The following is a 13,525-nucleotide window of genomic DNA, read 5'->3' as shown; positions in this document are numbered from 1 at the left end:
CATTATCTTCCTTGCTTCTGTTTGTGTCTTTTTCAGTCAAAGAAGAAGAGAAGAGGAGGCTATTAAAGAGGAGCAGTGAATTAAGAGGAGAACACAGACAGCTGGAGGAAAAAGAATGCTTTCTTAATAATGCAATGAAGGTATAATTCCCAGCTTGTTTCTTATCTCAGGGCCCACGGGAGACAAAGAGACAAATGGGAAGGTTTCTCAGAATTTCAGGCGAGCTAGAAGATGGTAGCCAAAGACAATGCTCCTTCAAGAGCAATTTTAAGAAAACAAGACTTTGCAAGACATTATAGTCAATTGTCCTTTAAGCCCCATTAGGTCATTATTAGGCATTTCATTTTCACCATTGACTTCTTTACAGCTTCTCCAATGCTGCATTGCTAGCAGGTTAAAAAAAAGAGACTTTTTGCCAATCATGCTGGTTACTCCACCAACAGGCCATTGAGGATTACTTGGCTGTAAAATACTTCTTTAGAACACATACACATTTCTCTGGCTTCTTGCTGGTCTGTCTACTAACCAGATTATACTATGTATACCTCCATTTGTACAGCTGTTTCTTTAGCAATGGTTCAGAGTTAAAATGGCACTGGAAAAAGGTGTTTTATGGCTAGTCCTCCCCCTTATAATCATCCCAACATCACCACAGTCACTTGATCAAAATTTGGGCACTTGGCAACGGGCATGTTTTTGGAGAGTTGCTGCATCCCAGGGTAATCATGTGATTACCATTTCTAACCTTCCCAGCTGGATTCTGATAAGGAAAAGATGATATTTTTGTTGTTGTTATGTCCCAGGGGCTGTCAGATAATGAATGGTAGAATTTTGGGGAGGGAGGAAGGTGGTAGTTTGTGGTTTGTGTTAGGGTCCATCTCCAGTGGCATGGGTTGGGGCTTACATGTGACTTCCCTGGGAACGGAGACTTTTTGAGTCTGCAGCACAGATCTCCTGATCTCTGAGTACATTTATCTCTGCTGCTTTGGGGACAGGTGTTGAGTGATGATGGAACCTGGTTGTTAGCTTGGGTACTGTTGCTACTGATGACACTTCCCCCTCCAAATTTTGGACCTGCTGGTGAATAAGTGGAGAGTGGTCTTCTGGAGTAAAGACTTTGAGGCTATCAATGGAATGATTTGCCTCCAGACATTGTGGATGCTCCAAGACTGGAGATCTTTAAAGAAAAGATTGGACCACCATTTGTCTGGAATGGTATAGAGTTTCCTGCCTAAGGAGAGAGTTGGACTGGAAGATTTCAAGATCCCTTCCAACTCTGTTATTCTGTTCAAGATTTGCTCTTTCTTGGTCATTTGGACTTGAAGGTTCAAGAGAATTGGTTGGTAGGAATCAGGTTGGGAAGACAAAGAAGCTGGGCTAGTGCCCCTGTGGAATATCTCAGCTCTCTAGTGGGCAGTTTTCTTTAATCTCTGCTGAGTAACTGGAGTAGGAGGTGAACTGGGCACTGGACATTCCTGCCCTTGAGTGGCCTCCCTGTGATGGCCAATCTAAGGAGGCTCTCAGAAAGATAAAAGTACCAGAAATGATACCTGGAGTGTTAGATAAAGAAAGCGAAAAAGAAATCTGACTGAACATGTCACTATAGTGATAAGGGAATCAAAGCATTGTTGCTGCTTCTTTTCCATTTAATATATATATATATTGGAAGACTGTTGTTCAGTGGTCTTGTTCAGAGTTACAAACTCATTGCTGCACTGAGATAATCTTGTAATCTTCTGCCTGGTCTTTGTGACCAGATTTATTTATTTATTAAATTTATATGCCACCCATCTCTCTTAAGACGACTCTGTGCACAGAGTCGCTCAAATTTGTTGTAATCTTGCCTCTTCATCGACAAGTTGATCAGGGCATTGTCACGAGCTGTTTTCTGGCCGCCCTTTTAGCCTGTGATCTCCAGAAGTGGATGACAGGGGTCTTTGTGATCTTCTGTCACTTACTGTTTGGACTCCTGCCAATTCCAACTAGTGTGGAAAAGAGGTGGAATTGTCCATGCCAAGTCTCCAATTGTGGGAGGGAGGAGTCATCTGCATCTTGAAAAAAGTTTCACCCCCTTTTGAAGAGACATCCCTAGAACCAAGAATCCTGGGAATTATTGGCTGGTCTCTAGCTTCTCTTTGTAGGGAAGGTTGTTGACGAGATAAAAGGTGATCATCTTCTCAGTATCCCACAAGCAGCAGGACTCTTTTTAATCTGAATTCAAATCCAGGTGCAGACTGGAGACGGTACTGGTTATTCTCCTGGATGATCTGGGTTAAACCCTGGATGGAATATGCCCTGTTCCTGATCTAATTGGATCTCTCAGCCACATTTCCTATCACCAGCCATGATATTTTGTTGGACAGCCTGCTGGCATGGAGGATAGGAAACAATATTTTGTGGTGGTTCTGCTTCTTCTTCAATGTATGGCTTTAATCTACTGTAGTAGTTGAAGAGAAGACTGCCCGGTTTACTGCAATATGTGGGGCCCTGCAGGGTTCTTAACGTCTTTATGAAGCTGTGAAGAAAGCTCATTTGACGGGTTTGGTAATGAGCATCATTGGTGTGCTGATGATACTCCGTTATACATTGAAGTCTGGGCTGTGAAGGGACCTGTTTCAAAGTTCTTTCATGGTATTGAAACCAGGATCTGGACGGGAGATAATAAACTGAAACTGAACTCTAGTAAGTTAGGGTTGCAGCTGATGCATCAGAGTTCTCTGTCATCACTAGACTTGTTCCTTGGCGAGTAAGCCCTACCCATCAGAGGCCACCTTCGGCACTCATGACTCCTGCTTAAACAGCAGGTGGAAGTTGTGGTCAGAGGGACCCATGGCTAACTTCCACTGGTGATTTAGTTGTGATCTTACCTGATGTGGCAGAACCTGGCTACAGTCATTCATGTCCTCATTACCAACTTGGTAGCATGCACTGCTTGATGTTGCTTTTAAAGAGCACTCAAAAACTTGACTTGTCCAAAATGCAACCCATGTGCTTTTCAGCTCCTGGCACTGGAAGCATATAATACTGTTTTTGTAGACTCCACACTGGCTGCAGATCCATTTCCCTGTATAATTTAAAGTACTGTTTTTGGCCTATAATACTTTTTATAGACTGGCACCCAGATACCTGCAGAACTCCACCAGTACTAGAATAACCAGGAGAAAACTGCTGCAGATCCCACATTTTTGAGAAGTTAAGGTTGGTGGTGGCTGAAGCGAGAAGGTACTGCTTTTCTTTGGCGGTGCCAGCGCTATGGAACTATTTCTGATAGAGACAGGTTGTCTCCTTCCCTGCTGACCTCCTGCAATGGTTGAAATTTCACAGGAGGTATCCTCTGAATTTACCTGTACCACAAACTTTTCTTTTTGCATCTGATTGCTTTATTTTTGTGTAGGTTTCTTTGTTACATGTCAGTTTGTGTTTGTTTTATTTGTCATTATGACATTATGACATTTTGATTTTTGTATATTTCATGTGATCCTCCAAGAGCAATAGGAATGTCTTTAATAAAAATATAATAAAATAATATACATGATTTTTTTGACTTTTCATTTTTAGAATCCCGGCAGTTGCCCCATTCAAATAATAACCAGAGCGGGCTGTGCTCATTTATTTATTTGTAGAATTTCTATCCTGCCTTTTTTCATGAGGAAATCAGTCAGATAAAGGTGATCTTAATAAACTGTATGTTACTTCAGAGTGAAACTGGTTTGGAAAACAATCTCTGTATTAAATTATGTCGGTGTGCCGCCAAGAAGAAATAGGAAAGGGAGGGAAAATCTGTTTTTAAGTGCCCTGACTGATATTCTAGCCATAAGGATGTCGCAGGGCAACTATCTTTGTTGCAAGTCCTCCGTGGCGTCCATTTGCTGAGGGATGCTTTGATCGTTTCTTGTGGGTGATTCCTTACTCTTGTCTTTCCATTTCTAATTTGACAGAAATGCCTAGAGATCAAAAACAGCCTGTTGGCCCAACAGAAAGGGGTTCAATCATCGCTGGAACACCTCAAAACTCTCATTAGACTGATACAGAATGAGCAGATGCTTCAGGTTACCATGACAACAACCACCACCTCCTCCTCCTCCTCCTCCTCCCTGCTGACTGTCCCCTGGACCAAACCATCCTCTGCCTCGGCTGCCGCTGCTCCCCAACCCTTGCAGTCGACACAGGGCAACAACTGACAGGGGGGGGCTGCCCTCCCCTCCCCCCCCATTGGTGGGTTTCCCCCCCTCCACAAAAAACACACTTTTCTTCAGAAGAGAAACCAATCCAGCCAGCAAGAACACTTTTAAGTGCATGCAGGCCTACGGAGAGAAAAAAAAGATGCATCCAGAAAAATAAAAACCTGGGAAAACAAGAAAGTGACATTGGTCTTCTTCCATGTACTGAAAGTTGTGTGGGGGGAAAAAATAGTAATAACAATCCCGCCATTGAGTCCCGTTCCCCACACCCCCACCCCCCTTGGCAGCTCAATGTCATTATTTCCTCCTCTCTTTTTTTTTTCATTGCTGGGAATCTCAGTGCTTACAATCCTCCTTTCCCTTCGTTTGGTTGCTTTGGCCTTAATGTAATTAATGCAGAAAAGGATGCCGCGTGGATGGAAGACGGGCGGCCTGGACAGGCGGAAGGGGCCTGCTAGAAGATGCAGAGAGGTGCAAAGAAGCTGCTCTTTGGGAAGAGAAAATAGGTTGAAAAGCAAACCATTGGTGCACTAGGGCAGATAGATAGTAGATACAGGCACCGAGAATGAAAAATGGTGACTTTTTCTTTTTTTTAAAAAAAATAGCATAGATTCCTGATTTTTTTTTAATTAAAAAAAAAGGATCAAGTGTCGTCTTCATTCAGGGCTATAGAGAAGTTACATTTGTGGACACTTTCAGAGCCTTCAAAATCAAATCTTTTTTTTCAGTATTATAATTGCAGATATTTAAATAAAAATGTATGAAATTTTACCATTTCTAGTGAAATATTGAAGTATTTTCATGCTGAGGCTTCTGTATATGCATTCTGAAGTATTGAAAGAGTTAATGCCTGTATAAAACCCTTCATTTCAGCGGCTCCTCTTAACTTATTTTGCTATTGATGTATTTTTCTCATTGGGGATGGTTTTTTTTTGGGGGGGGGGTCTGCTGTTGTTCGAGGTTTAACAATGATAGTAGTGAAAAATTATTTTAATCAGTTGGATCTTTTTAGTTGGGGGGGTCTTTTCAGGGCTGTCCATAGATAGGGTCAAAAAAGGCAGGATGGCAGCTGGGACAATGCAATCAGGGCTCATCTGTTTCGTACTGATTGCACTTCATGGCTGCCATTTTGATTTTTTTTTTTTTACCTCATCCTGCAGCACATGGCTGGTTTTGAACCCTTCCTTCCTTCCTTCCTTCCTTCCTTTTTGTTTTTTTTTGAAGGAAGAAAGCATATAATATTCATTATTGCTGCTTTTTATTTTATCAAAACAGTACAAATGATATGCCAAAAAACTTAACTCTTTTGTACTGCATTTTTATTGTAAAATAGGAAATGTGGGAAAATGTTGTTTGTTTGTTTGTTGTTTTCCCTTACTTTGCAGAACTATCTGCTAAAATTTACAAGAAAGGAAATAAACTGCCTCAAGTGGTCATTTCTTTTATTGGATATATCAGGAGTTTGGGGGTGGGAGTATCTGATTGTGAAAACTTTTTTTTAAAACCTTTTTATAATTTTGTTAAATTTGAGCACGTGTAAAACATTAGCTTTAGCTTGAGAAGATGCTAGAAAATTGCCTATATTTCATTTGACTTTTCACTAGCTAGTCTTCCTGAAGCAACCAAGCTCAGATTGGGCACAGTATAGGTCAGATAGCCTATGCTAGCGCCTTGAGGCTTAACCTCTCAAGTTTTTGATGTGCAAATGAGTTTCTGGTCAGTGTGGCTTTCCCATTTTATAGCTCTGTTTCTCCTTTGCCTCCAATTTCAGAATTCAAGGGTTGAAGGGGAAATTCAAAGTTTTTCTGAGGGATATAATAAAGATTAAATTGAAAGTAGCAGAGTATTTTAATAGCGTTGGTTAAGTTTACTTTTTTTTTTTAGCAGAGGAATTGGGGCTGTTTAATTTTTTTTTTAAGGCAGCCTATGGATTCACAGACATGGCCAAAAATATAAGTGCTCCTGAGAACTAATATGGTCATCCTTGCAAGAAGGGCAGTGAGAAATACGGCTCCTGCCCCCTCCTCAATGGCGCCCCAAATTTAGCTCTGTCAAAAATCAGGCTCTGTCTCTGTGTGCCACAGGTGAGGCTTCTCACCTTTGCCTCTCATACTGTGCCGAAAAGCTAATTTTTTGTTTTGTTTTGTTTTTTGATGGATTGGAAGCTGCCCACAGAAGGCAGCACACAAGCCCTTTTATCCATTTTCACAACTCCGGGAGAAACTGTGCAGTACTATACAAATCTATTTTAATACACTTAACACTCTGTTGAACAAGATTTTTATATTCTTTTATTGATGAACAAAAGTGAACTAAGTAAAAATACAGTTGCGATACATTGGTTAGATATATCAATTTATGCATTTGAACATAGCTTGCAATGTAAATGTTTTGGGGATTTTATGTTTTTCTTCTCAGATGAATTTAAGAAAAATAAGGGGGGGGGAGCATAGAAAGTTTTTTTTTTAAATTGGGAAAACTTTCTGAAAAAGTGCTTTTCTGGGACTCTTAAAAAGTAGTTATTTTGGAAAAGGGACTGTCCCGTGGATAGTGTGCATAGAAAACAAATTGTTTGTCTTAAATATACCAATGTAGTTTACTTCTATAAGATGAATTAAACTTGACTGACAGATTTAAAAACTGGTGTGGTCACTGAGGTGTACTTGTATTTTTCCAACCTTGCATGTGTTCTCTTGTAATTTAAATAAGAATTATTTTGCCATCGTTTCTGTTACTACTGTTCTCTACCTTTTTCTTCTTAAGCCTTTAAGACGAAAAGTTCTTCTCTCCAACAGTCCTTAAATGAACTTTGCTTTGCACTCTCCTACATTTTCAGGTAGTGGAAGTGACAACAGATGAACAACCATTCATACAAAAATGAACTTTATAAACCAGGCACTTAAAATGTAATAAACAAAATCTATCATGCCTTTTAGTTGTCTTTAATATTTGATTTTTGCTGTTTTCTCTATATGTCAATAATCTCAAAAATAACATGTCTTTAATCTGCAATATTGCAAAGTAAAATTAGACTTTGTTAAGAGTTTGGCACATTAAAAATATACTTTTTCTTTCAAATTCAAAATGCTCTATGTTTAGGTCAAACAATGTTCTAACTTTACTGGAAATATTTGGACATTATTCCAATACTTTTAGAAATGTTCCAGGCTTTAAAAAAATCATATCTCAAGCCTGGGACATTTCCATATGGTTAAAATGGTTCTTTAAATGAGTGATTAAAAAAAAAACATCATAAACATTTTGATGTGGAAAATTTGTTTTAAAAAATGGTGGGCTATAAATTTGGAAGATTAAAAACAGATTTTCTGAGATGTCTCAATAAACCTCAGATGAACTGAAACTTTTCAAAAGGCTTCAACACCAGGTTCCCAGTGAATTTTCTGCCATATTTAGATTGCACAGGATTGTGAACATGGCTGAGTTTACCATGGCTTTCTTTTTACCCAACCCCAAAACTTTACTAAAGAAAATTTTAGTCAGTGTTGTCCTTTCAAGAAAAGGCTCTGACTGGAAATAATTTCAGTCGTTGACACCCATTTCAGCATTTTCTCCTATGATCCAAGTGAGAAGCTGGAGGTGCTTTAAAGGGAGCCTACAATGGATCAGATGAGAGCAAGTAAAGTGATTACAATCTGTTCTGCACTTCGTTGGCCAGTAACTTGTTTACAAGTCAAGTGAACTCACACAAAAAGAAGCGGTTGAGAATTCTAACATTCTGAAATTTATGGAGATTTTGGATATTATGCTAAGAGAAAAGCATCCTGATGTGTGTGTTTTTTCTTATTATTCCATTCAAGACCATTACTGTTCATTTTGTTAGCTATTTACTTACCTGTATTTAAAACAAATCATTTTTTTCTATTTTTAAAAAATTTACAGGAATTCTAGTTCACATATTTTTCCTTTCTTTTTTCTTAAACTGTCGGGACTTTGAGGTAGGAGTCAAAGTGCATTGAGAGTGGTGTACCGTAAAATGCTTCCTATTTATTAACATATAGTTAATGCATACAAAGGATTTGCAAAAGAAAATAACCAAATCCCGCATGAAAATATGGCTTATTCCTGGCATGATTTAATTTGTCCATTTGTACAAATTAAAGCATCCAAGGATGATGCACTCCTGATCTTGTATAAAATCACATTTATTTGAATTGCAGCCCCGGGGCTGAAATCTTGTGCTAAATTTGACTTTAGATGTCCTCTTCTACCTCACCCAACAGAACAAACTGGAGCCCCCAAACCCCAATAGGAACAGCATTGTGTGAGGAACTAAAGCCAGAACAGGTGAATAATTTTACAGGGAAACACAAACCAAAATGAAAAGGCAACAAATTATGCAACAAAGAAAGGCATTATTCCAACCCATCAGAAAGAAGGCTATTTCTTTTCATCTGCTTCCTTTATTAACTTGATTATAAAATGTACTATCTGTTTGTAGACAGACTCAAAAGAGATGCCATTTCACTGTTCCTGCAATCCACTTTTAAACAAATAAAGATGATTAAAGATTACATCAACATGGGCACCAAGGAGTTTCCAATACTTTGAAGGTACTGTGGAAATTCTAGTGCAAATGATTCAAATTGGTTTATTTACACTTTCTGAAGAAGAGGCTATTTTCTCAACCACTGAAAATTTAGGAAGGCTTCGATGCATCATAAAGAAGTTACAATCTCTCTTCATTCTCTTGCCATTTTATCAAGTAATATTTAAGGAAACTTTAATTTCTAAACTCTTTACTCAGAATTGGAGAATGTCAAAGCTGATGTTAAACAAAATAGACATATTTTTGCACATCCAAGTTCTCCTAAACCGATGATACATCCTGAGGTTTAATAGTCATCACATGATAGCAATAGCATTTAGACTTATATACTGCTTTATAGTGCTTTACAGCCCTCTCAAAGTGGTTTATAGAGTCAGCTTATTGCCCCCGACAATCTGGGTCCTCATTTTACCCACCTCAGAAGGATGGAAGGCTGAGTCGACCTTGAGCCTGGTGGGATTCGAACTGCCAAATTGCAGTGGGAGTAGCTTGCAGTACTGCACTCTAAACCACTGTGCCACCAAGGCTCCGTATAATGTTCAAGTTATTGAGGAAAATATGCTCTTCTTTGAGTTTTGTTTTTTTTTAAATGCAATGAAGTATTTTTAAAATGTAGGAAATAAGCTGTTATAAGAATGTTGTGCAAGGCAGTATTTTAGTTAGGCTGTTCTATGAAGCAGATGATCTTGGTTTATTTCATAACTTTGATTAACTTGGTTTATTATTCAGGAGATGCATACAAAACATCCTGTTTCAGGGACAGAACAATCTTGTGAACCCTAATTTTTCTCTGAAGCCCCCTGGCAGGCAATAGGGTTAGATCACCTCTGAAACACAGTGAATCCTCTTCCTGCCCCAAAAGATTTATTTCCAGAAAGGAAATTTGGTAGATTAGAACTTTGAGGAAAAACAGACTATTCCAATATTTTTGAAAGCCATTTGACTCTAAAATTTATAGAACATGTTGCAGATTCCAACATATATTTTTCTTACCAGTAGTTCTCCTAGTTATTACAAAGCAAAGAGACTGCCATTTTTCACTCAGCCCTTCCCACTACTTTCACACTCTCACTCCTGGCAGAGAACTGGCAGTCAGGGATCACCGTTACCCCTTTTTGCTAGTTCTATGTCACTGATGGATGTGGTCGAATTAAACCATAGAGATAAAGTATCTAGAGAAGTCCTGTTTTTCAGGGTCTAGAACCTTGTCTCAGTCATAGAAGGAATAGAGGCATTCTGGCAAGAAGTTCATTTTGCACAGGGTATGTTAATAGAGAGTAAAGTATTTAACCTTAAAGAGCTGGGTCTGCTTGAAGCCAGATCTTATGCTCTGGAGATCAGTTGACTAGTGACAGTGGACTGGATTGCCAGAAACTACAGGTTCATCTTAAGTTTTATCAAAGAGTAAAAGTTTTAGAAGAATGCAAACAACTAAATTACTTCCTATCAGAACCATTGATCTTCTAAGTTCATGTTCCTCAATCTTGGCAACTTTAAGATGTTGGACATCAACTCCCAGAATTCCCCACTCAGCTTTCTCCATTGTTAATTAGGCCTACAGGTAGTCCTAATTTCTGTTGTAAGTCATGACAATTGTAAATCAAGACGCCCACATAACCAGACCTGATTTTATAACTGTTTTTGCAACGTTATTAAACATCATGGTTGTTAAATGAACCCTGCAGTCATTGCCATGCATTTGTATAGGTGGGTTTTTTGTTTGTTTTTTTGGCCAGAAACTGTCCGAAAAGGCTGATAACCAGCTAAAAACATTGTAAATTGCAGTCACGTGACTGCAGAATGCTGCAACTGGCCATAAAGGTGAGCCGGTTGCCAAGCAGAATGTCCCCCACGGAAGCCGGTCCACAAAGTTGGAATGATCGGAGAACTCTAAGCTAGAGGATAAGGCTGACATTTATAGGCTTGAGTTGTTTGCTGCCTTCAGTTATTTGTAAAAAATAATAAAAATGGGACATATCTATGAAGCCACTGATAGCCAGTTGAGGCTATTTTCCTCTTTTTTTCTGGACCCAAACCACCGAATCTCCCTTGATCTGTTAAAATTTCAGTATTGCTAAAATTGTTTACAAAAGAGATACTCTTTTATTCTTTGCTTAAGAGTTTTAATACATTACTGATTTTGTGTTGACTTAAAAATTGTTGACCTAGTCATTACAACTAAACATCAGATTACTGAAAACCGTTCCTCATACATGCCTTCATTTGTTCAAATTCTTAAACCACAATGATTTAGCTGAAATGCAGCGGCTGTTTTCCATAGTCTACTTATTAGTAGCCCCTATCTTTCCAATGGCATTTGTTCAACGGTGACATTCATTGAACTCTCCGAGCTAAAATTATCCTGCTTAATAGATGCCATTGATTCAAACATTTTGTTTATTATCCTCTCATTTAGCATCTGCATCTCTGTCAATAAATTTATTCTAAAATAAGAATCTTATCTCCTTGCTCCTATTCATCACAGACAATGCCAGGAAAATAAACCAGCTTCCTGGTTTGGGTTCAGCCAAAGCCACCTTGATTTTTCCAATTTCCAAGAAATATAGGTTTTCATTTGATCTAGGACAACCATTTCTTAAATTCCTGGCTGGCACTGTTCTACTTCCCATATTCCCAGGGCCGTATGGATACCACATGTTCCGCTTGAACCCCTGGATTGATTCTATGTCATGGTGATGTTTGTAAAAAGTACTTTACTCCTTTTCAGATTCTCATTATTTTTATGTGTGCATCTTTGTGACCAAATGTTTTTTTTTTTGTAAATTTTATTTGAGTTTTCACAAAAAAAAACACCATAATACAAATAAAACATCTTTTTTGAAAGTAGCACGGTTCCGGGTTATACTTCTTCGTACAGACACAAATTCAATTTCATGCTCATTTTTATGTTCTGTTCCATATCTTATTACTGTTTTACATTTTCTACATAGCTTTTCCCCTCTTTTAATTTTCTCAATTTTATTTTGATTATCTCATCTCAATTCGAATCATTATATTTATACTTTTTCTCTGTCCTGTTTAAATTTCATATTATCTTTTCTCATTAAACAAATTTTCTCCTGTAGTTACTAACTGGAGTATGACACCTTTTCTAAAAAAATAAAGTTTTATTTGGGTTTTCACACATACGAAATACAAGTAAAACATCTTTTTTGAAAATAGCATGGTCCCGGGATGAACTTCATTATACAGACACAAAACTCAATTTTATGCTCCTTTTTGTATTCTATTCCATATCTTATACTATTTTACATTTTCTATATAGCTTTTCCCCATTTTTGATTTTCTCGATTTTAATTTGATTATCTCATCTCAATTCAAATCATTATATTTATACTTTTGTCTGTTCTTTTTCAATTTCATATTATCTTTTCTCATTAAACAAGTTTTCTCCTGTACTTACTAATTGGAGTATGACACCTTTATATCTTTTAATTACATCGGTTCAACTCTTATTTAAACTTCAATATATACCTTAAAGTTATGACCTTCAATATAATACATAATACATAACTTCCAATCGAATTCTGCTTGGTACATTCTTATACTCTATATTCTTTAAAAAAAAAAGATTGTAAATATATGTAATTATAAACCCTCATTCCGTTCCAGTTCAGTTCTATCATTAATAATCATTAAAATCTTAACTTCTTTAACAATTCTTTTCAATTAAATATCATACTTCCTTAAAAACGCATATAATCTCCATAATTAATTTTTCCCTTATTTCTCTTCACGTATGTTTTATAAATAATTAAATATACCTTTTATTACATTTATTTATTGACAAGCATTCCACTGAATTACGATAGCTATTTTATCAGACATTTTAATCATACATTGTTTCATATTTTCTAAAATTATTTCTGTTTCTAATTTTACCATACTATCTTATGTACCTTTGCAGAATCCCTTTTTCCATTAAATTTTCACCCATTATCTCTAAATAGGCCCTGTTTCCCTCTATTTTGTTTCTGTCCTTTATAACTTCTTTTCTTTTCTTTCTTCCCTCTCTTCTCCCTCCCCTTTTTACCCCCTTGTCTCTCTTAGTTCTAATTCTCTCTTCTGCATTTCCCTCTTCTGTTGCTTTCTGATTTTATACTTATTTTTCACTCTATTTTGGGGGGAGTTGTTTTTCCCAATCTTAAACTTTCCATTCTCTTTCCCCCCTTCCCTTTTCCCCCCTCATTTAAGATTACTTGTTCATTAAAGATGGCTTCTTCTTTGTCACAATCTTCTTGTTCTGCAGGCATTCCTTGTTGTTTCTCATAATTCCAAATCTCCATTTCTAAAAACTGAAATACGAAGCCAAAAGAACCTCTCCCTTCTTGTGCATCTTCTTTGTACTTTTTAAGTTCCATTTTCAGTTCTTCTAAAAGTGGAGCCATTTTAAAGTTTTAAACAACCACCCGATCGATTTTAGTCATTCAAAACAATAACCAAGAATCTGGAAATCATCAAGTAATCCAGATAGTCCCAAGTTATATCTTCTTATTTCTTTTTTGATTTTCTCTTCCTGGGGTTTTTGTTGTGATATTTCAGTTAGAATGTATCTTTTGGAAGTCTTGTTGAGATTTTGCTATAAGTTCTTTTTTAATTCCAGGCAGTCTCCTCCCTTCCAGATCCTATCCTTTTATTCTTCCTCTCTCCTTTCCTGTTTTCAAAAGCTTTTAATTATCCAGAAATCTTTATTATCCCTTTGACTTTTTATTTTCAGCATTAAATGCCTATTGATGTCAAAGTGGATTTTTTTCCA

General features: G+C 37.3%; 1 protein-coding gene across 2 annotated transcripts in view; it reads left to right on the top strand.

The window, feature by feature from the left end:
- The window catches only part of PHF21B (PHD finger protein 21B), a 169,013-nt gene extending 164,244 nt beyond the window's left edge, over positions 1–4,769 (top strand). For both annotated transcript variants that reach the window (XM_087934198.1, XM_026706169.2), the window contains exons 12-13: positions 37–140; positions 3,939–4,769. In XM_087934198.1, the coding sequence (XP_087790324.1) occupies positions 37–140; positions 3,939–4,181 (347 nt within the window). In that variant the 3' untranslated portion in view covers positions 4,182–4,769. The remainder of the gene's footprint in view (positions 1–36; positions 141–3,938) is intronic.
- The last annotated feature ends 8,756 nt before the right edge of the window (positions 4,770–13,525 follow it).

Source organism: Pseudonaja textilis, chromosome 5 (assembly GCF_049901715.1).
Source record: "Pseudonaja textilis isolate UNSWEBS1 chromosome 5, rPseTex1.2, whole genome shotgun sequence".
Classification (NCBI taxonomy): Eukaryota; Metazoa; Chordata; class Lepidosauria; order Squamata; family Elapidae; genus Pseudonaja; species Pseudonaja textilis.
The sequence above is the reverse complement of the archived record's forward strand: the minus strand, read 5'-3'. Positions and strand labels throughout refer to the sequence as shown.